This window comes from Anoplopoma fimbria, chromosome 10, assembly GCF_027596085.1.
Source record: "Anoplopoma fimbria isolate UVic2021 breed Golden Eagle Sablefish chromosome 10, Afim_UVic_2022, whole genome shotgun sequence".
Lineage (NCBI taxonomy): Eukaryota > Metazoa > Chordata > Actinopteri > Perciformes > Anoplopomatidae > Anoplopoma > Anoplopoma fimbria.
This window is the reverse complement of record NC_072458.1, coordinates 4,853,963-4,875,442: the sequence shown is the minus strand read 5'-3', so window position 1 is coordinate 4,875,442 and position 21,480 is coordinate 4,853,963. Positions and strand designations below refer to the sequence as shown.

The 21,480-nt window shown below is 40.7% G+C and overlaps 1 protein-coding gene across 1 annotated transcript; it reads right to left on the bottom strand.

The window, feature by feature from the left end:
• Window positions 1–14,757: 14,757 nt before the first annotated feature.
• On the bottom strand, window positions 14,758–20,619 carry cibar1 (CBY1 interacting BAR domain containing 1). The gene is made up of 8 exons (XM_054606191.1): window positions 20,362–20,619; window positions 19,860–19,928; window positions 18,689–18,790; window positions 18,414–18,419; window positions 17,662–17,766; window positions 17,223–17,336; window positions 16,082–16,201; window positions 14,758–15,189 (listed from the first exon to the last, which is right to left on the bottom strand). The coding sequence occupies exons 1-8, from the start codon at window positions 20,617–20,619 to the stop codon at window positions 15,064–15,066; spliced, it is 900 nt and encodes a 299-aa protein (XP_054462166.1). The 3' UTR covers window positions 14,758–15,063.
• Between the last annotated feature and the right edge of the window lie 861 nt (window positions 20,620–21,480).

The window sequence follows — 21,480 nt, the reverse complement described above, 5'->3', positions numbered from 1 at the left end:
GTCTGATAAGTGAGACATTGTTCTTTCTTCTCTATGATGACTGTTCACATTTTTTTGTCTGGTCAAACTTCTTTTAAGGGAAGTAACTGCAGTTTCAGATCTTGGCATTTAATATGTGACTACAATGGTATTATTATTGATAAGAAGTGTGGCCAAAATGTACTATATGCATACATAGAAATAGCTGGTATTGATAATCTCATTCACTAGCACATGGTGAAGCTCCAGGTGTAGAGAGAGATGATCGTATCTGGAGAAAAAGGCCCGTCCCGCACAGCACAGGAAAATAGATATTGTATTTGGGATTAATCTGTCCAGATGTATCCCCCTGTATCCTGTCCAGCCCAAACAAATTCTCTCCCACTGGGAGAACAGGATACTTGCAGAATCTCCGTCTACTTCTCAGTCAGGATATTTCACTCTGACTCAGTGTGTCTCGCTTCCTCACTCCATCTGTCTCTCTCTCTCTCTCTGGTTATCGTCTGTCTTCTCTCTTCCTCACGCGTTTGTTCTCCCTTTCCTCCCGTCTCTCTTCCTTCCGTTAGCTCGCTTTGTAAAGGGCATTTGGCAAAACGTTATGCTCAGGGGATGTTTACATCACTGAATGATTGATGGGATGTAATGAAACAGTCTGACGTTGAGTAGACGGAACATGTTCCAAGCAGCCATTGATCAAACGCAGGCATCTCCCTTCAGAGATAGAGAGGGCATAGTATGATGTTACATTATTGAGGAGACAATACAGGCAAGAATGAAGTAATCACTGAACTCATCCAAAGTCAAGTGCTGTGCTTGGTGTGTAAAGACATCACCTGCATAACATCCAGGAAACTTTAACTTATATTGTTTAACTGCCTGCAGGCTGTAGACCTGAAAGCTTTATAACACAATCAACTGCTGTACATAACAACACAGACAGCTTGCTGTATAATACTTTTAGAAATATTGTATTTGCTCTTGCAACAGGAACAGTAACAGTCAGGAGACTGAAACCAATGATTGCAGTGTCTGTACTTCCCAGTCTCTAATAATATTTATTGGGAAATATTCTATTGGTAAAAGTAAATGTTTTTATGTTTTTTTTATTTGGAGACGGGTGATTTTTCCATCCAGTCATTTTAAATAGATAATGGCTAAGAATTTGATCTATTAGCAGACATGGAGAAAATCAAATATCACAGTATTTATGATCATTGGTGAGTAGAATATGTTCAAAGGAAACGCATCTTAAAGCTTCAATATATCAGACAAACTACACCAAAGAGGATGGAAGATCTAGAGTTGCATTTGTAAAATGAATTCATATCTTTGTTTTTGCAATGACATTGTCATTGACTGAATAGAATGTCAACACAAGCAAAAGGGCTAAATAGACTCTATATTTAGCTCTACTTTTCATTCTTCAGTCTACTGCAAATAATACAGAGGGAAAGGTTTTGAGAGCAAACTGTTATCCATATGTTACAAACACAATGCAAACAAATGCATCAGGGATGGGCACACAAGGATTACTTTAGGGGAAACCTCAGTGTTGACGCTGTAGGAGTCTTAAGGCTCCTGCTGTAGTAAATCAGCTGTTGGTGAGCTGAAATAATCTATTGTTTAATGTAGCTTGCCCCAGCTCTTAAAGATCCTCTGTCCTTCTCCATTTCCAGTTGTATACAGAACAGCATTCCATACCTAATATAGGCCCGAGTTGTCTGAAATATGTTTGTAATGACACATTTTTCAAGATAAGATATCTGAAAGGGAAGGTGGAATGTGTAATTCAAGGGATGAGCATACTTTCCACTGTTAATATTTCTTTCCACAGACTATCCATTTATTGTTCTAAAGTCATGGCAGAAGTCTTTGAGCTGGAGAAAGAAAAGTCTGTCTGCTGCAGAGCCGACGCTCGTTGTTGTGAGGGATGTGACTAAAACCTTGTTTTATTCATGGGAAAGTGCTCATTTAGCTATGTGGAGAATTATGTGACCTGTTTTTTTTGTGTTCAGAAAAGAAAAGTTTTGAGCCACAGTTTTGTTCGAACTGTAACTACAAGCCAAATGAATGATTTCACAAGGCTCTGTAATAAAGCCTTGAAAACCAAATGCTCCTCACAGTCAGATAATGAATATAATTCTCAGAGATTTAATGTTGGGGAGTAAATGACATTCACTTTGAAGTAACAGTCCATACACAGTCGCCTTGTGATGGGCTATGATGATTCAGACATGCCTGTTTTCTCAGACAAGGCAACATGAATATGGATGAAAGGAAAACAGTCTGTTTCGGCCTGAAACATGCTTATTAAGAAGAAAAATTCCACCGCTCCCCCACACAGTGTGTGGTCTGGGGCATTAATCAAACAAAAAGAAAGAACATTTTTACATTTCAAATTTGCTGCATTTTCAAAAGCTCCACTGTCTGTGGGCTATGCCTTGTATAGGGCTGGCAGACAAAGGATTGCACAGGGCGAGATGACTCAAGTGACAAACGGGTGGTTAGGAATTTGCTCAGCACGGAAACCCATCATTACTGGGAATATGAGAGTATCACAGCTATGCCAATTAAAATGTGACCTTGGGTTTCAGTGTTGGAACGGGTTCCATGTGAGACCTATTTTGCATCATATGTTGAATAATTGAAAATGTGTTGACCCTGATGAGCTATTTGCAAACAATTAGCATACCAAAAGGGAGTTGAAGTTAAAGAAAAGGGCACAATGGAAAGGATCATAAAAACACACATGTACATGCAACATCCAAAACCACCCACCTCTCCTTTGCACTGTTACACAACAGATGATTGAAATTAGTTTCTCTTTACACAATACTTAGAATGACTTAAAGGGCCAGTGATGTGTATAAACAAGATGGAATTCGTGCCTCAGTTTACAAGTATTACAACTGTGTAAATGAGTTTTAAACCAACAGAAAGTTGCTTTTTCCCCCTCATAACAAAGATTAGGTTTTATGTCGTGCAAAATAGGCAGAACAAACAGCAGAGCTGGTTTCAAAGCGGGATTCTATAATTGAATTGCAAAGCCACCGTCACTCATTTCTGCACTCATTCTCTCTTGAAGCCATCCTTATTTGTCGCCACAGGACAGTAATTATGGAAATGTGACATTTAGACAGGACGACTTTCCAGCAGCATTAGACCGGGCAGAGGAGAACCACTGAACAGATGACCGACTTACATCCTGATTATAGGAGGAGCAGACATCCGTATGTCACCGCATGGGGAAGTGCACTGACTAACAGGCTGACATATGTGTGCTTAGTGATTGTAAGCCATCTTGGTACCAGGCACTGGCTGGTGTTTGTGTGGTCGGTAAACACAGGATTCCCATTGGCAAAGGTAATGACAGTTACAGTGGCTCGGGGGGGGGGGATGTCACCTCTTGACACAGATCTGAAGTCAGCTCGCCCTCACTTAGTTTTCACAACAGGAGTGGAAATGGAAAAAGTCATGTGAGAGCAGAATCTGGTTGGTGTTCCCCAACACTTCTACACTTACCCCTCCTACCGTTTGCCTTCTGGTAAAATCCCTCTAGCTGTGGCCCTGTCAGTAAACACACCCTTCATGTGTGCAGATAAACACACATGAATACACGTACGCTTGTGCGTGGTTCATTGTTGACTTCTGTGCTGACAGGGTTACCTTGTTACCGAAACATCCGTTTCATCATCCTTCATATTTGTCTTTCGACACAGGTGTTCCTCTTTCCTGTTTGCTGTTGTTGAGTTAGGTTTTACTGCAGGTTACAATAAATTCAGTGACCAACAGTATCGTGAAGGTTTACTGCTTTTAATCTATGATTTCTTTGTAAAGTCCCTTTCCGCTTCAGAGCTATAAGCAGAATAGAACAGATACGGATTTAGAGTTTTGTTGTTCTAGTTTATTTTAATGTTTTCTTTTGGTAATCTTTATGATTCCAATAGGTATTATTTTCCATAAGTTTGTATTTTGTACACAGTGTGGATTTTAATTTTGTCATTTTTTTCAATAGTTTACATTTTTGCCTTTTAGATGTTTGAGCAGACTAAAGCTTGAGGCTTTCACCTGGCAACCTGTGGCTTCCAGAGGTAATGGTTATGCAGGAATGCAAGCAGACTTACAGGCTCTTACAAGTTGAGCCAACACCTTTTAAGCAAGGCATTATGCAAACCAGATGATCTTTTCAAATATCACAAGAACCAGCGGTAGCGGTCATTTCAGACTATGATTATTATTAAAAAAGCTTGGCACAGGATTCATACTCATGACCCAGTGCATTTCAGTGAGGTGTTTTTGAAAGGAGTGCCACAACTGTTCGTGACCTTTATCAATGTGTTGCTCAACATCAAATGTAACAGAAAATTGTGCAAGGCCTGCAGATTAAATGAGAATGACATTGGTGGAAAATAGAAAGGAAAAACCTTTTGCTAAAGCACCACCCCCCTTTCCTCTTTCTTAGAATGTTGCTATTTGCTTTGGGCAAATGGACTGCAGTTGCACAACTGTGCAGCCATCAGCGCTTCAAAACTTCACACACACACACACACACACACACACACACACACACACACACACTTGGGGACACACACAAACACAAACTGCAGTAAACACAGTTTGGAAAAGCTAGCCGACGCAATTTTCTGCATTAAAGGATTGTTTTTCCATTCAGTTCAATTTAAGAGACTCTGAAATTAGAAAGACCTTGTTTCCCTGCAGTGAGCCATCTCACACACCTACTCCCACGCTACGCTTTAAGTGAATTGTATCATAGGGAGAACTCAGTTTCATAAGAAATACCTGCTTGCTGACCCCCAGACCTTGTGAAATGCATAGTGACTTCAGACGTTTTATACGTCTTAACTTTGTTTGTATCTTACATCACAGGAATTTCCTCTGAGAGATAAGCTATTGTTATTCATCCTGAAATATGCATTTGAGAAAACCTGGTCCAGATTAGCTGCCTTGGGTGGACCTCCTCGTATCCAGTAGCTTAATGATGGGTGGTCCTCTGTTCCATATTTAATGCCAAGTCTTCAGATTCATGGAGCTGATTTTAGGTGTTGCTTCGGGGGATTCACTCCTCCTGATCCACTTTGGATTACTAAGAAAGAAATGAAAAAAGTGAAGTTGCTTTCACAGCGGTTTAGGGAAAGTCCAGACTCAAGTCATGGGGCCTACTAAACGTGATGTAGATTCCTTATAAATGGCTTTAATCATGGTTAGGATGTAAATAGCTGTAGGGTCATTGAACCATTTTGCAACTGGTTTCAAAGAACGCATCCAAAAACAGTAGACTGGAAATCCCTTGCAGATAATTCTCAGATTAAGTTCATTGTACTTTGTGTTCAGAAAAAACGTCTCTCCGACTTTCACTAGTACCAGATAAATAAAGTGAACACCATTCTCTCCAACATTGTGTGAACTTAGCTTTTATTTCCTTCCTACCTTTACATTTCTATCTGTATATCATTGAGAAAAAAATAAAGTATTAAATTGCCATATCTCTAGAGATTACATGCTCAACCTCATAGCCATCCATCCACCCTTCAAGCACAATCCTGTCCTTGGCCAGAATAGGCAGATCCCACCCCAGGGCTTGGCCATATGTGAGTGTTGGCTCGGTCCCTCATGTGAAGGTCAGCCCTGACGGGACATGTGAGACCCAGATTGTCACCCCTGGGGTTGTAAAGCAGGGCTAATTGACTTTAAAGCAGGCTGCATGACAGGCATCGGGACACAGTGACTGGACTACTAAGAGACAAAGGACACATTTACAGAGGGATGTGGCCACCAAGTAGGACTTCCTTAGTATGAAACCGTGCGTAACATGACTGGATTTCAGAGGAATTATAGTCATGATAAAACACTGTGGCTACAAGCAGTTAAAAATACAATGGTTAATCCCCAGGAATTCCCCTCAATATGCAACTGAAGAAATTTTTCAGACATTTCGGGAAATATGCTTATTTGCTTTTTTGCAGAAAGTAAGAGATCAATAGTCTGTCTGTTAAATACGAAGCTACAGCAAGGCATAGCATAAAGAGTGAAGGCAAGGGGAAACAGCTAGCATGGCTAAGTTGAAAAGAATCGGCCAAGCATTGCTCAAGCTCACCTATTAACACCTTAAAGCCCAACATTTACGAAAAATGATGACTGCTGGCTGTAGCTTCATATTTAGCACACACATTTTTGTAAAATAAAATAACAAGTTTGGTTTGTAATCCAACTGTTAACACACGCACACGCACACACACGAACAGAGTAATCAGTTAACACCTATCAGTTCTCTTGAGCTCAGAATCAAGACAGATTTCAAACAGTAAACTTCAGCTTTGTTAAATCCTCTAATGATCCACTTCCTGTGCTCCTTTTATCGCTGTCGTGCCATGTGAGGACAAATCATTGTGGAGAGGGCGACTTCATAAACGGTGGTTTACGTGGTGTTTGATTAGACGTCCAGTCAGGGCTTCCTGCTGATGGAGACGAGCCAGGGAGAAGCATTGTGCAATCAATGGGCTCAGTTAATTACAATAGATCAAACACAAGCTCCATGGCAACCCTTGCCACATTTTCCAAAACAAAAGCCTGCGAGGCTTTCAGCATGCGCGGCCGCTGTGACATGTGGTGTTACGCATGGCTGACACAGGGACGATTAGCAGCGGGCCAGTGTTTATTTCTAGGGATGGGTGCATACAGTAGTGGATGCTGACATTTTTAGGGAAGCCATCAGCACACAGATACCTCATGTCTTAGGTGATCCCCTGACTTTCCCTCTAGTGCCACTATGACATTAACATTTGTGGTTTTAAATGATATTAATGTTTTTTTAATCTTATAAGATAAAAAAAACATTAAATCAAATAACTTCAAAATGAATTCCATTCCCATTAAACCCAGCTGTATTTTGTTTTTAGGTCTAATTTACAAAAGATCAGGGGTCGGCAACCTTTTTGATAAGAAGTGTTTTTATTTATTTATTTTCTTGTTAATCAGTGTGCCATATCAACATGAAGGTTAAGACTGAGTTTAATTATTACCTCTCAAACTGTTATTTTATTCCATCCATATAGGCAAAGTGCATAACAACATTCTTAAAAAATGTTTTCTCCCATATTCAGGACATTGTAACTATATACAAGAACACTATACAAGAAGGCTACCAACCTTCCACCATACTTGTTCATGAGCATTAAACTTTAGCAAGTTTTGCGAGTAAGGTAACAAGTACTTTTTCCATAGTGGTTTCTACTATGAATAATGTTTTATATCTCTATGTCCAAGCACTAAAATGTTGTTGTTTATATTGATAGTTGAACACAGTAGAGTTTGTGTACTTTCGAATGATATACTCACTCGAGTTGGCCATGCATCTGCTCGTGCACCGGCCTTTGAAAGACGTTTCCAAGACTCACTTATAAAATAATCTCAAACTTCTACTCTCACTACATAATTAAGGACTTGTGTGTTCTCTGAGAGCGTCGTGACTGAGAAGGACACCCATGCTGTCCGTCTATCAGCTAGCAGCAGGCCACCAGCGACAGGGTCTGTCTGCTTCAGACACCAGATCTGTCCTAGTAAACTCACTGAAGTTGGCTCTCGCATCCAAACCGTGAGCCAATCTCGAGAACAAATGTTGAGCGCAAATAAAACTCAGAGATTCATATCCTCATAACTCAGTGTCCCTCTCGCTGCACTGCTGTCTCTCTCTGACCCTTCTGTGCCCCTGTTTATTTATTCCTCCGTCTCAGTCTGTTTTCTCAGCCCCGTTACCCCCTTCTTCCTGCCTCTACCCGCTCTCGTCTCAAATTAGTGTCAAATTCCCCAGTGTGCTTGTTATGTTCGTTTCCAATGCAGTACCTACCACATTACATGTGTCCTATTCTTGGATGCCTCCTATCAATCCTCATTCATGTGCGAGAGGGCAGCGCTCGGACACTAAAGTAGCTCTGTCTGTGTGTGTTTGTGTGTATGTGTGTGTTGGGGCAGGTCAGTCATGAGAGTGGAGGGCCTGCATTCCTCTCTGCAGTACCAAAGCCTCATGGGATAGACCTCATTAGTTGACTAGCTGTTCCCAGGCTGGCTTATAGCCACTGTTGCAGTATATGTGTGTGTGTGTGTGTGTGTGTGTGTGTGTGTGTGTGTGTGTGTGTGTGTGTGTGTGTGTGTGTGTGTGTGTGTGTGTGTGTGTGTGTGTGTGTGTGTGTGTGTGTGTGTGTGTGTGTGTGTGTGTGTGTGTGTGTGTGTGTGTGTGTGTGTGTGTGTGTGTGGAGATGAAAGCATTTTGTTTATACGTTCACACATTGTCTGTTTCATATTGAGGCTGTTTGCGAGAACCTCTGTGTTACTTCTTCCCTGTTTGTCATTCCGTGTTGCTCCTATGATATCCTGTGTTGTTGCACGGGCTTCCTGCCTGTGTTTTCACATGTTGTCTGATACTCGGTAAGGCAGCATGGGGAGTTCAGGAAAGTCTACTAGCGGATGAGATGTTCTCAAGGGACTAGCTTGACTCATGGATTCTTCTCAACCTTGTAAATTCACTCATACATACACGCTGTCCTCCCTTTTCCTCCATGCTGTCATGCACTGAAGTGTCCCTGAGAGACACTTAACACATCACTCAATGACTTTGTGGTTCCAGACATAGCTTTGACCCGAGTCGAGCCTGACAGCTTCTCATGTCACATTCTGTCTTTGGTTTCACTTTATTTTTCAGCCGGAGGAGAGATGGGGGTGGGGGGAGGCTGTGCGGCGTTTGAGGGGAAACACTCAGTTCAGATTTTTTAGAATGTGGAAGGAGAAAGCTGACTTTGTTGTGCAAGAGGACAGACAAGTTCTCAATGTGCACGTTCAGCCACTTCACACTTTCTTGTAAATCTTGACTTTCCGTAGACATGAGCACTGTAGCAGCTTCTGCACCCTGTTTGTACAGAAACAAAATATATATAGTTATATTTTATAATTTGCTTGTGTGAATGAGGCTTCTTTTTGAATCAGTCCTACTGTATATGCTTTAGACTTTAATAATCTATGTCCCTAGTACTACTGTGTTTGTTGTATTTCTTCCTTGTGTTGGCCCTGGCTCTACCGATGAACAACAAAGAAGAGTCGCCATGTGTTCTGCCTGTCTGTTTGTCTTTCTGCTTCACATCACCTGCTCACATGGTGATCCATTACTGAGTAGGTGTCTGCAGTCTAACATCATTTAAATAAACATTTTGAGACAAAAGCAAAGGAAAGAGCAGGTAGCAAAACAGTGCTGAAGTGACTCTTTTCAGCAATACTGAATAGCAATTACATTAGTTATTGCAGCAGCAAAATAGCTCACATTACATTTAAGTCAATGGTTCTATAGAGAGGCGAAGTCCCACCCCTTCCAGTGTCTCCAATGGGACCTTATTTCAGAAATAAAGTACAAAAGTCAACGGGGGAAGACAAATAACTTTTTATTCCGTTTGAATTGTTTCATGTTTCAGTCAAGAAAGTCGCAGTTTGTCGTAGGTTTGCTGAAGTAGCATTTAGTTTTTGTGTGAAAACGATCAGTGAACTACATCAATTGTCTTGCACAATAAACGTCACCAACACCAACATGGCCGTTACTTTATTGGCTAAGTTGGCTAGCTAGCTTAGTAACTTAGCTGTGATCCATTCACAAATGTAACGTTATCTTACCTGACGTGTTTTATCCAGCTGTTTAAATCCACGGCAGCTCGGAAAGCTTGACGGAGTAGCAGGAAGTGGCGGGTTTCAGCTAAAAGTCAACTTATCTGCGGCCAAGGTTCAGAAACTGTTTATGGAGTTAAGGTTCATAAGAATAGTTTGATATTGTGATTAACTTTAGCAGAGATAAAGTGAGGCTGATAGGAGTGTAGTGTTATACTAGGCAGTGGTTGATCAACTGTAAACACACTTGCTGCTCACCTGTCAGGAACCACACACACACACACACACACACACACACACACACACACACACACACACACACACACACACACACACACACACACACACACAGGCTCCCAATGACCCACTGGAACCAATCTAAAACAAAAATGGCAAACACCGAAACATGTACACACACAGAGCTACACACCAAGGTTGAGGCGACAGTGAGCTCCTGAGCCAAGGCCTCCCTCACTGATCACAACACAGCTCTGTCTGATAAGATTCTTGTGCAATACACAAATGCAAGCGTGTGCTCTCTCTCTTCTCTTCTCTCTCTCTCTCTCTCTCTCTCTCTCTCTCTCTCTCTCTCACACACACACACACACTCTTTCTCTGTGTCCTTCCCATTCCTTATAGAAGTCAATGAATTTGACATAATTAACATACTATAAGACAACCTCTAACTGGATAAACAACCCTTTTTACATGCATGGCTGTTTTTTTCCATTTTGTGAAGGATATATGACTTACATACAATAATATCAGGCTGTAGAGAACACACTCCCACACACACTCCCACATACACATCCACACCAGGTTTTTCACTTCCCTCTTATTCTTTGCAAACAGTGATTTATGCTGTGCGGGGATATCCAAGTGACGCCACTATCAGGCATCAGAAAGTAAATAAGAAGTCACTTTCTGCTTTATCGCGATCCGATGATATACTGTAGCAGAGCACATCAGTACAACGCTGACATACACACCAAGACACATACAGATTTACAGTACTGTACAGTTTAAACTACAGGCGTCCCTTGATTTACGTTTTGTACCTGTGCTCCTGGAATGCAGGACCGATACCGTACAATAACTGTTATGACGTACTGCGCTTGACAACAGGTACCTTTCATGTTGGTGCATAAATCAGGTAAATGGGAGGATAAGCGATTGTTGTATATATGTTGGCAAGACATTCCAGAGAAGCTGGAGGTCTCCTGTCTACACTTCTGTAGTTACACATGAAAACATGCAATCTAGCTTAAACACACACACAGTTGTCAACAACATCTTCCTAGGGAGAGAGGAATTTTCTATAAATACCCTTTACACCTAATCACCTAAGGGTTTATGTATAGATTTTTAATCTTAAGCCTTGTTTGTAAACGTTTATCGTTTAAACAGATCTTACTCCTATTCAACAGATTTTAATAGGAATATTTGTATTGTCTTTCCCAAGAGTTAATATCTGTTGATGTGCATTTACATTTATAATTGTTTGTTTATTTCCCTGTTGTTAGATTGTATTTGCTCAAATCCTTTTGTAAAAGTAATATATATATATATATATATATATATATATATATATATATATATCAATATTTTATATAGTTTAAAGTTTCTTTGATGAACTATTTTTCTAACTATGACTTTCTTTGGTCGTTGTTACCTTTTGGCCTTTTTTTAAACTTTTGCTTTTACCATAGATGCATGTTTTGTGCCCTATATGGGAGTATCAGACAGAGCTCTGCTCTGATTGGTACAGTCAATTATTACAGAGTAGATTGACTTGCATTATAACCATCTGAGTGATGAATGTGTTTTTGTCTATATATGTGTCTATATATATATATTGCTTGTTCTGCTTTGTGATGATTTATTTGTTATGGCTGACAAAGATCTCACAGGCATGGAAACATCGCTCTGTTAAATGAAATGTGCTGGGAGCTGTCAGCGTAGTGGGAAGATCTTTTGCTGGACCATTGCACATGCACAACACATATGTTGTCGCAGGGAGGAAGACACACACACACACACACACACACACACACACACACACACACACACACACACACACACACACACACACACACACACACACACACACACACACACACACACATTCACTCATACACACTCATCTGTAACCTTGTTTGCTGGTGTGAAATCCAGGGATTCAGGCAGGGTTCAGAGTTCTTAGAACACCAGCAACACACAGCGAGTCTGCCAGAGGAACCACACACACACACACACACACACACACACACACACACACACACACACACACACACACACACACACACACACACATGCACAGAAACATACACGCACCATGGCAGCACTGTCAGTGAGTCAGTGTGTGAGTCACACTCCGGCTATGCTGCCTCTCGATTTTATAACAGCCGCCAGCACGGCACTGTATTTAATATTCCAAACAACTGTACTGTAGGACTCTGTGGCACACATGCACGCATATTAACATCAGCGTATACTGTCACATATACATTCACATACACACACAAACAAACAAACACACACACACACACACACACACACACACACACACACACACACACACACACACACACACACACACACACACACACACACACACACACACACACACACACACACACAAACATGATGTTTAACTTTGGCAAAGTACACCTGCACAAATGTAATTTAGGATTGATGTTCACACAAACACACTCACTTTCGTGCCTTTGAGCCTTCGGTCAAACAAACGCACACACACTCACACACACACACACACAATCATTGATGCATGCTCATCACTGGGGAAGACTACAGTTGAGTTAGAGGGGGAGAGGAGGGAATCCTTACCCGATCTATACGGGAACCAATCACAGGATTCTGCAGCACAGATACTGACTCCATTAGGTTTGACCTATGAATCATCCCCCTATACGTATACACAAGAGACTTGCAGTGGTAGGTGGAGGAAAATATGGAAAGGTGAGTACATGAAATGTCACGTCAAGACATGTCTTTATACCTGTGTCAGATTCTGAGCTGGAATATCGAATCCTTACCTGTGTCCCAGTGCTAAACTGGCAAAGTACACACAAACAATGGCTCTTACTAGCACGGATATGGTACATGTACATGACTCAACCCAGGCTCAGTCAGTTGACATGTGTTATTGTTTGCATGCACTGCACTCACACGAGGGTAAAGGAGCGAAAGGATTCAGTCAAGTTTTAAACGCTTAAATGACATATCCGGATGTTTTTGTCCCGCAGTTCAAAGCTCTCTTTTGTGGCTTTAAAAATGCAATCAGTCTGCTTCTCTTGAGAGGTAAATGATAACAGGTGACACACACACACAATTTCACTGCAACTACCTACAGGTTGAAAAGAACACAATGTCTCCATATCTTAGTTTTCCCCAAAATATGAGACCATGTAAAAAATAAAGCTTTAAACACCACCCTCTGGTGGTGACTTAGGGGGGGGGTGAACAACCTCAATAACTGCCAAAGCAATTCAAGGTTGTTTTTTCTAATCCCAAAGGGAAAAAAAAACATTCGTTCATTTGCTTGTTCCTTTTATTGTAGGGATTCTGTGTGCCAAAAGTTGCATTTATTTGTATTTTTCGGAGACTTCTGCAGAACCGTATTTTGAAGAAACTAGCAATTTAGTTTGATGTTCTGAGAAAACCTTGTGGTAAACGAAACGGCTTTTAGCAATGTAGTCTCAGCGGCTTGAGGCTCAAGGGAAAGGTGTTGCGGATGAACGCGGCTGCATGAGGCAGTGCAGCGGTTGACGTGTGCTGTGGGTGTTGGGAGTCGAAGGGAGTGGCATGAAGCTGAGGGGCAGTGAGTCACAGTCAACGATAAGGACCCGGGGTTACGACTGACCTCTCTCAACTGTCCCTCTTCCTCCCTGTACTCCTCCTCCTTTCTCTTCACATCTGGTTCGTTGCATGGGTATCCTTGTTTGTTTCCTACCCCTTTTTTTTTATTTTTTACAGTCAATGACTCATAACTAACTCTTGCCTCCTTTGTACCTTCGACTCTTGGCTAACGCGTAGATTGGTCTTTCTTTTTAGCCTCTCATGATGCTTCCTTTTCTGTCAGACCCTTTTCTCTCGCCCCGTCGCAGTCCATTCTTCCGCTCTGTGATCAGGGAGTGGAGCCTTTAGGTTTATCTGCGATTGGAAAAGCTCTCTGACTCACACAAACACACACTTTATAGGTGATGACTCATTGCAACACAGGCCATTCAGATCTACAGTACACCAAAGTAAAACCGGTACGTGAGTGCGTGCCAGCGAGACTGTGTTTGCATACACATTAACCTTTATATGCATCAAGGTGCTGTTGCACAGAGGGCTGATGTCACACCACCTACGCAGCTTTTATCTCGCAGTCGACGAGATAATCAGTGCTGCTGTAAGGGAGGTTTTGATCACCCTCATTTGCGTTGTATCAGAAATCTTGTTGTTGCTTGCTTGGCCGCATTGTTTGAATTCTGTTTGTGCGCGTGTGTATAAGTCAGGATATTTTTTCTTTGCAAACATATATTGATAAAAACACATTATGTGTGCGTTCATGTGTACAAGTCCAAGGGCAGAAAAATATCCAGTATTTGGGCAAATGAGGAATAATAAATGTGTTGAGTGACTCATGCAGGACAGACATAGGAGCCATCAGCCTCCACTGTGGCAGACAACACATACTGTACCACACACACACACACACACACACACACACACACACACACACACACACACACACACACACACACACACACACACACACACACACACACACACACACACACACACACACACACACACACACACACACACACACACACACACACACACACACACACACATTTATATCCTGATAAACAGACAGAATGGTGCAAAATGTCCCCAGCTTCATTTGTACAACTGTTACATTTCTGTGGAGAAGATGAGTCACTTTCAACCGCATTGGTCATGTAACTACTGTCACTTAGGCTGATTCACACAATTTCTAAAATAACAATCAACCTCTCTTCGGCAATTTTTCTGCAAAACGACTGAGGGTACACCATGTACTTATTATAGAATGGTAATTCACTGGAACAAGACAAAATGTGAATTATTATAATTTTTTTTAATTCATAAAGATGAATAACATGGTGCAATAAAATGCAATGGTAGTTCGAGTACAATATGAATATGTAATGTACATTTTGGAATGTTTTATATAAAAATATTTAAGACAATAATTGGCTTGAATGTCAAAGACAAATGTTAGTAAAGGACAACATGTTCTCTGTCAAATCATCACAAAGCTACAACACACACTACAATACTGCTCAGACCACCTGTGTGGTGATTTTTGGCAATGCCACAGAAACATTACTTTAGTTTCATACCGACAAACACAAATTGAGACAAAAATCAATGTTCATCATCTGTGTCCTCCTCTTCGTCCTCGTCTTCCTCCTCCTCTGATTCATCTTCATCCTCTTCGTCGTCCTCTTCCTCCTCCTCTCTTCTTGTCTGCCGACTGGACCCTCTTTGTTGCTGTGACAACAAATAAACACTATGCACTTAAAACACTTAGCAGGTCATTGAGCCCAATTGGTGCTTCTGGTTTTCTCCCGAACGTTTCTCGCTTTCCCTCGGGACAATACAGGTATGTGTGTGAACATATTTGTCTATATTTTGTAGTGTTATACAATATGAACATAAACATAAGCAGTTAAGCATGCAAACAAGGGTCTGCAATCTGCTTTTCTAGCTGCGCTGCGTACCTGACTGCCTCTGTGTTTGTTGTTTGGCAGAGATTGCAGATTGCCACAGATAAAAATCAAACCTAATCATGGACGCAAAGTATGATCTCGAGCTGTGGCGCAAGATGCATTTGAGGCACATTCTGATGACGTGCGAACGGCAATGTGCCCCTGCAAGCTGCAATCTTGACATCTCTAGATACAAGACACGACATCGGAATACACCCAATGACACCAAAAGAGATCAGTTCTTCAAAGATATGAATCGATGAAGACTAGCTGTCCAGACATTTTACAAGGCAACCCTATTAAAGTCACAAGTGAATGCAGTGCCACGGTTAAGATGCTGGGGTAAACTGTGAATGTAGGAGGAAATGCATGATGTTACTCGCATGAGATGACGTGTGTGGAGATTCAAGCTGAACGATGGCTGAGGTAATGCTGCGTGTAAACTTTGGCACAACTGATTCAGACATCAGTTATTTGAGCACCAGCCTCGACTAGTATGAGGAAGACTACTGAGTTTGAAAAAGGAAGAAGGGACTTTTTTTATTTCATCATCACAGTGAAACTTTTATAGCTGCCAAATTCAAAGATAAAATACCAATGCCATAACAGAAACAGGGATCTTCTGGGGAAAATTAATTTTTTTTTGTATTAGAGCATCTATGACTGCATCTTACCTGTAAGGTCCCTGATGTACTCAGGAAGGACCCGGTCCGATCGAGGGAGGTTTTGGAATTAGCTCGCACTATGTCTAAGCGTGACTGGTAGTCAGGGGGGTGCAGCAAGCTCCTGAACACCTGCCAAAGACAGTAGGTGCTACGTTTTTCCAAAGAGAAAGAGGAGAATGGAAGCAATGCCTACACAGACTTATCAATAATCTTAATGTCTGAACTGAACATAATGCAAAATAACCATGAATTTAAAAAAAAAATGGCCCAGTCATCACATAATGAGTGCAGATTGCTAGTTAAGGGATGTTACGAAATACTTGTGGTATAAATTAACTGTAGTCACAGGAGCAAAAACACACCACTTGAATACTCCAGAAAATCAATAACCGGCAATAAACAAAGCGGGTTCAACATGTATGCCTCTGATAACACAGCAAACTGCCATTTAAAACCACACCAAAAATAAATTCCACAAGGCCCTTCAATCAGGATTATCTTCATGCCTGTCATTGTGCCTTTTTGAGATGATTAAATCTCCCATGCTTTGTACCATGAGTCATTGAAAAACAGCCTTGTCCGGGTGAGGAGTTTCGCTTCAATATGAATGGAAGGGGAGATGATTCAGTGCAAAACACACAGATGAGATGGGAATGGGTGGAGGAAAATAGCACAAGGGCATCTGCAGGAGGAACCTCGCTCACTGGATCATTGATCCTTTGTACAGGCTTTGTCTCTTAAAATAGTAATAGCCAACCTCTCAAACCAAATTGTAAACAGAAGAAAGCAGCTTGCTATTACTCTGAATTATGAAGAGTTCACCGCAGGTTACTTCAAAGTTACCATATGAGTAAGAGGGTGTGGACTATAGAGTGTACATGAGCAATGAGTCATTGTGTAACGGCTGCTTAAGACCATGAGTTGATAAATATAACCATCAGGTTAATCAAGTGCACGGCAGAGGGTGTACATAAAGCTCGATCATCTTTCATCTCTAAAACATGAGCACATTAAATAGAAGTCCTTTTCTCTGTTTGTCTGTGACACAACGATTATCGCAGGTCAATGACTACACCCCAAAAGAATTTAACATTTTTTTCCCAGAAAAACACACTAACGCTGGTTAAGCTCAAGCGGAGAGTCAGCCTACCTCCAGGTCCTCCTCCTCATCCACGCTTTGGATGCTCTGGTAGGCCAAGGTGTACACCTCCAAGGCCTTGGCATGGAACGACATCTCCACTGTCACAAACTCACCAAAGATTTTCTATGAGGGGAAAGACATGGATATAAATGTAGTACTAAGTAGGCTTCGGCACTATTTAAATATATCACAACTACCTGGTGACCACATAAAAAAAATTAAAAAAAAGAGTTCTTACATAACAAAAAAAGAGAATAGTTTCAATTAAGAGGTGTGTGTGTGTGTGTGTGTGTGTGTGTGTGTGTGTGTGTGTGTGTGTGTGTGTATAAATAAATAAATAAATAAATAAAAAGGCCCCCCACCCACAGTTTCAGACATATACTGTATTTCAGACCACTGAAATTGTAGTTCTTAATTTGAAGTGGATAGAAAGCTCAGCACAGCAGACCTTAATGTCCCGGATCTTCTGCTTCTCAAACTCGTCTATGGTCTCCTCCAGCTGCTTGGTGGTCCGTGTTGCATCCATAGTTGCTCTCTGGAGCTCACTCTCAGCCTAATGGGAGAACAAATGAATATACAACATGCTACAAACATATCAGACCAACACGAGAGGTTATGGCTAAAGTTTTTGAGAACAACTGTGTATGAACATAGAAATTCAACAGTATCCCTTTATGCTTGTTAATTTACTTAATTAAAAAAATGAATACTTGATACCCAGGCCAATAGCATCCAACAGCAGAGCTGCAGTACCATAAGTTTGACCCTTACAGTTCCACTCCCACATGTGCCACCTGTCTGCATAAGCCCTTCATATACTGACATGCTACTGTGCTCTTTGAACAGAAAGGGGAAAACAGTAGCTTCTGCAATTTTGACACTTGTGCATCGTGCATCATGCATGCATGCACTTTAACATCATTACTACAAACATCTGAAAAACATCTGAAAATCTGAGCTACATAAAATGAGCTTCTGCTATAACTTTTGTTTCCTACAAGTGCTGCAGGTTGTGTATGTGTATAACTGGTGGGACATTGGAGTCACTCTAGGGAGTGTAAAGTTTGTGAGTGAGTCATTTTCTATGATGTGCTTCACATCTAATAAAGAGTTGTTACACCTCCATTTCAAAAGAAATGTGTTTCTTCTATGTAGTCATACATCACCAGGGATGAGATGCACAAATAACATGGGACACACCTGAGACTGAAAGCTTGGTCAAGGAAACATCAGAAATATATGAGCTTGCATTAAACGGATGGGAAGATACTGTAAAGTAAAACCTTTCTGAACTAGACAAGGTAAACATTTAATATGGATCCAAGTTTATTTTCCTAAATATTAATAATATCTATATTTACCAAAGAATTAAGCTATACTCAAGATGTCGCCTGCATTATACAGGTGGTTGTTGTGAAAGTAATTTTGTCTTGTCTGTTTGATATCAGAGAATTTGAGAAACAAGGCAAGGATACAATGATCTGCCTGTCTGAGGGGTTCCTCTGTCTGGTCCGTTCAAGCTGAGCCATCTGTTTGGCTTCTCTGTCTCTGGCACTCTGAGTCGTCTTCAGATCCTCCTACGTGAATGCAAAAGCACAAAAGGACAAAGTAGTCATTATGAGAACAAACAATGGTCGTCAATGATCTGTACATTTGTGTCAGGACATAATCAAACAAACATTTGGTGTAGCTCAGTGTTTTCAGATCAAGACCTCAAGAACACCCTGTTGTGCAGGTTTTTTGTGTTATCTTTGCTCTGATACTGTTGGTAATGTTTCTTTGGCACGCTCCCTCTGCCTATACAATGACCAATTACAATCAGTCTCTACGCATGTTGTTTTCTTTAAACACACTAAAAAGTGTCCTGTGTGTTTTGGCACATACTTTAATTTCTGGCATTTTGCAACAGTGGGTGACCGGACAACACAAGGCAACATGACTAATCGTAAAAACTATGGCAACATTGTGTGAGAGAAACTCCAAAAATCACAGTCATATGTGTTTTTTATTCAGAACATTTCCTTTAATCCTACAACAAAATGCTGATGGGGGAGAAACTAACAATGGTGCCAAGAAGTAGGAAGATATCATTCAATCAACACTGCCCTCATGTGGCCATGAAATGGTAATAACACTGACAGTAGATTTGCCTCTAAGCCCCTTCTCATCCTTGTAGGCTAGAACACAACATGTTTAAATATGCAGGCTATTTCAAAAAGATGCAATCATTTAGATGAAACTGAAACACAAGTAAGGGATGCTGTATGGAGAAGGGCCAAGGAAGGAAAGGTAAACAATTTCCCCATCTTTGAGGCATGGTCCATTCTCTGTTGACATTTTATCTCACTGGCAGCTGGAGCAGCATTAACTGCGTTTCTGTATCACTGTGTTTAAAATATGATGTCTCAACAAAGAAGAATAAGACAGATAAGTAACTACAGTTAAACAGATGTTAATATATCGAAAGACTTTTGCCTTACAACCATTCCCAGTAAACTAGTTATGAAACAAGTTCTTTTGTTGAGGACCTATTGTACTAATTTAACAAGAACTGGAACTGGAACATGGTTCTAGCTGTCGGCATCATTTGGCTCCCTTAGAATCAGTGCAGACGTCAACATGGCTGTAGCTCACAGCGACACTTACCCTTTTACGCTTCACTACAGCTCCATAGCTTTTTAATGGCTCTATGACTTTGGCTTCAAGTCTTTCCACCTGTAAGGCAAAGATAAGATAAGATAAGATAAGATAAGATAATCCTTTATTAGTCCCGCAGCGGGGAAATTTGCAGGCTTACAGCAGCATAGAGTTAAAGTGCACACAAGAGACATAGTAAAGAAAGACAAGATAAAAATAAAATAAAAATAAAAAATAAAAATAAAAATAAAAAACAAGTATTATAAATAAGCAATAAAAACAGTAGAAAAACACAATAACTGAAATATAATATTTACAGACAGAAAAAAAACAACTATATTAACTATTATTGCACAGTGTTTTTATTGTCATGTGTCATGTGGTCTGCTGGGAGCAGAGCTGTAATAAGATTACATCAGGTTCTCTCTTACACAACATGTTTGGACTGTGAGATGACTATAAAAGTATGACTGAAGTCCAAGCAGCAGGAACTAAAATAAAGCAGTTGTACCTCAGCTTGGCGGTAGTCTTGTATCTTGGCCAGGTGGTCAGCAAACTGCTTCATGCCCCTCTTCAGGTGAGGCGTTTCTGTGTCTGCATACACTCCGATTTCCCGAACCAGGACATCTGACTTGTCTCGTAGCCTTGCTGTTTTACGGACATAGGCAGCAAACAGTTGGCACATCTCTCCAAAATGTTTCTCCACATTGGTGATGTTTTCCTGGATCTTTCTTGTCTGGTTGTCCCTGGAGAGAGTGATTGACGACATGCCATCAAAAAGTGTATAAGGGATACAAAAAGTGCAGTATTCTCACATGGAAGAGGTCTCAATGTGTTTGTACTGTAAAAAAACATTTATTTAGGAACAGCTAGCGTCCGTTACTTTTACAGAAATGTAAACCTACAAGAGGTGACCTTTGCTTTTTAGGCTTTATTTTTAGGATTATCTACAGAAACCCGTTTCAGCTGCTTGTTGTTCACAGACACAGGAGTCAGTTTGGGGATCACACACTTCTCATTGTTTACTAACACGAAATGCGTCTTGTTTTTACACCTGAAGTTACTGATGATCAGCTGACTCGTCCCTGCTTATATCTGAAATTGATGTAAAAGGTGAAAGCACAATGTGGCTGAGAGCTAGCTAACATATGCGTTTTGTTTTTTGTAAACGCTGACGGTAGTTTACAAAGTCCCCCTGTTACATAAGGAGTGAGTTTGTTTGTGTCTCACCTCGCTCTTGCGTCGGGTGTGCGGTTCATATTTTCGGAAAGGCAGTAAATGAAATGTTTTCAGTGTTCAGGTCTATCTGAGTGCAGTTGTAGCGCTATTGAGCTAACGCTAACTATACTGCTTCTCTCCCAGGCTAGCACGCCAGTCTCCCGTTTCCATGGAGTCCCCGGCGTTTCCGCTTGAGCAAAGCATTCTGGGAAATTGAGTCGTTTAAATCTATACTTGTCGTTATACTAGACCAGTACGTCAAAGGACTATAATATATATAATATATATATATATATATATATATATATATATATATATATATATATATATATATATATATATATATATATATATATATATATATATATATATATATATATATATATATATATATATATATATATATATATAT

What these genes read in the sequence shown, in the direction of transcription:
- cibar1 (XM_054606191.1), bottom strand. Translation starts at nt 20,619, where the DNA reads ATGTCGTCAATCACTCTCTCCAGGGACAACCAGACAAGAAAGATCCAG. An exon ending in AAGACTACCGCCAAGCTGAG is followed by an intron (nt 19,929 to 20,361) that starts GTACAACTGCTT and finishes TTTGCCTTACAG; the next exon opens with GTGGAAAGACTTGAAGCCAA. An exon ending in ATGAGGAGGAGGACCTGGAG is followed by an intron (nt 16,202 to 17,222) that starts GTAGGCTGACTC and finishes TGTCTTTGGCAG; the next exon opens with GTGTTCAGGAGCTTGCTGCA.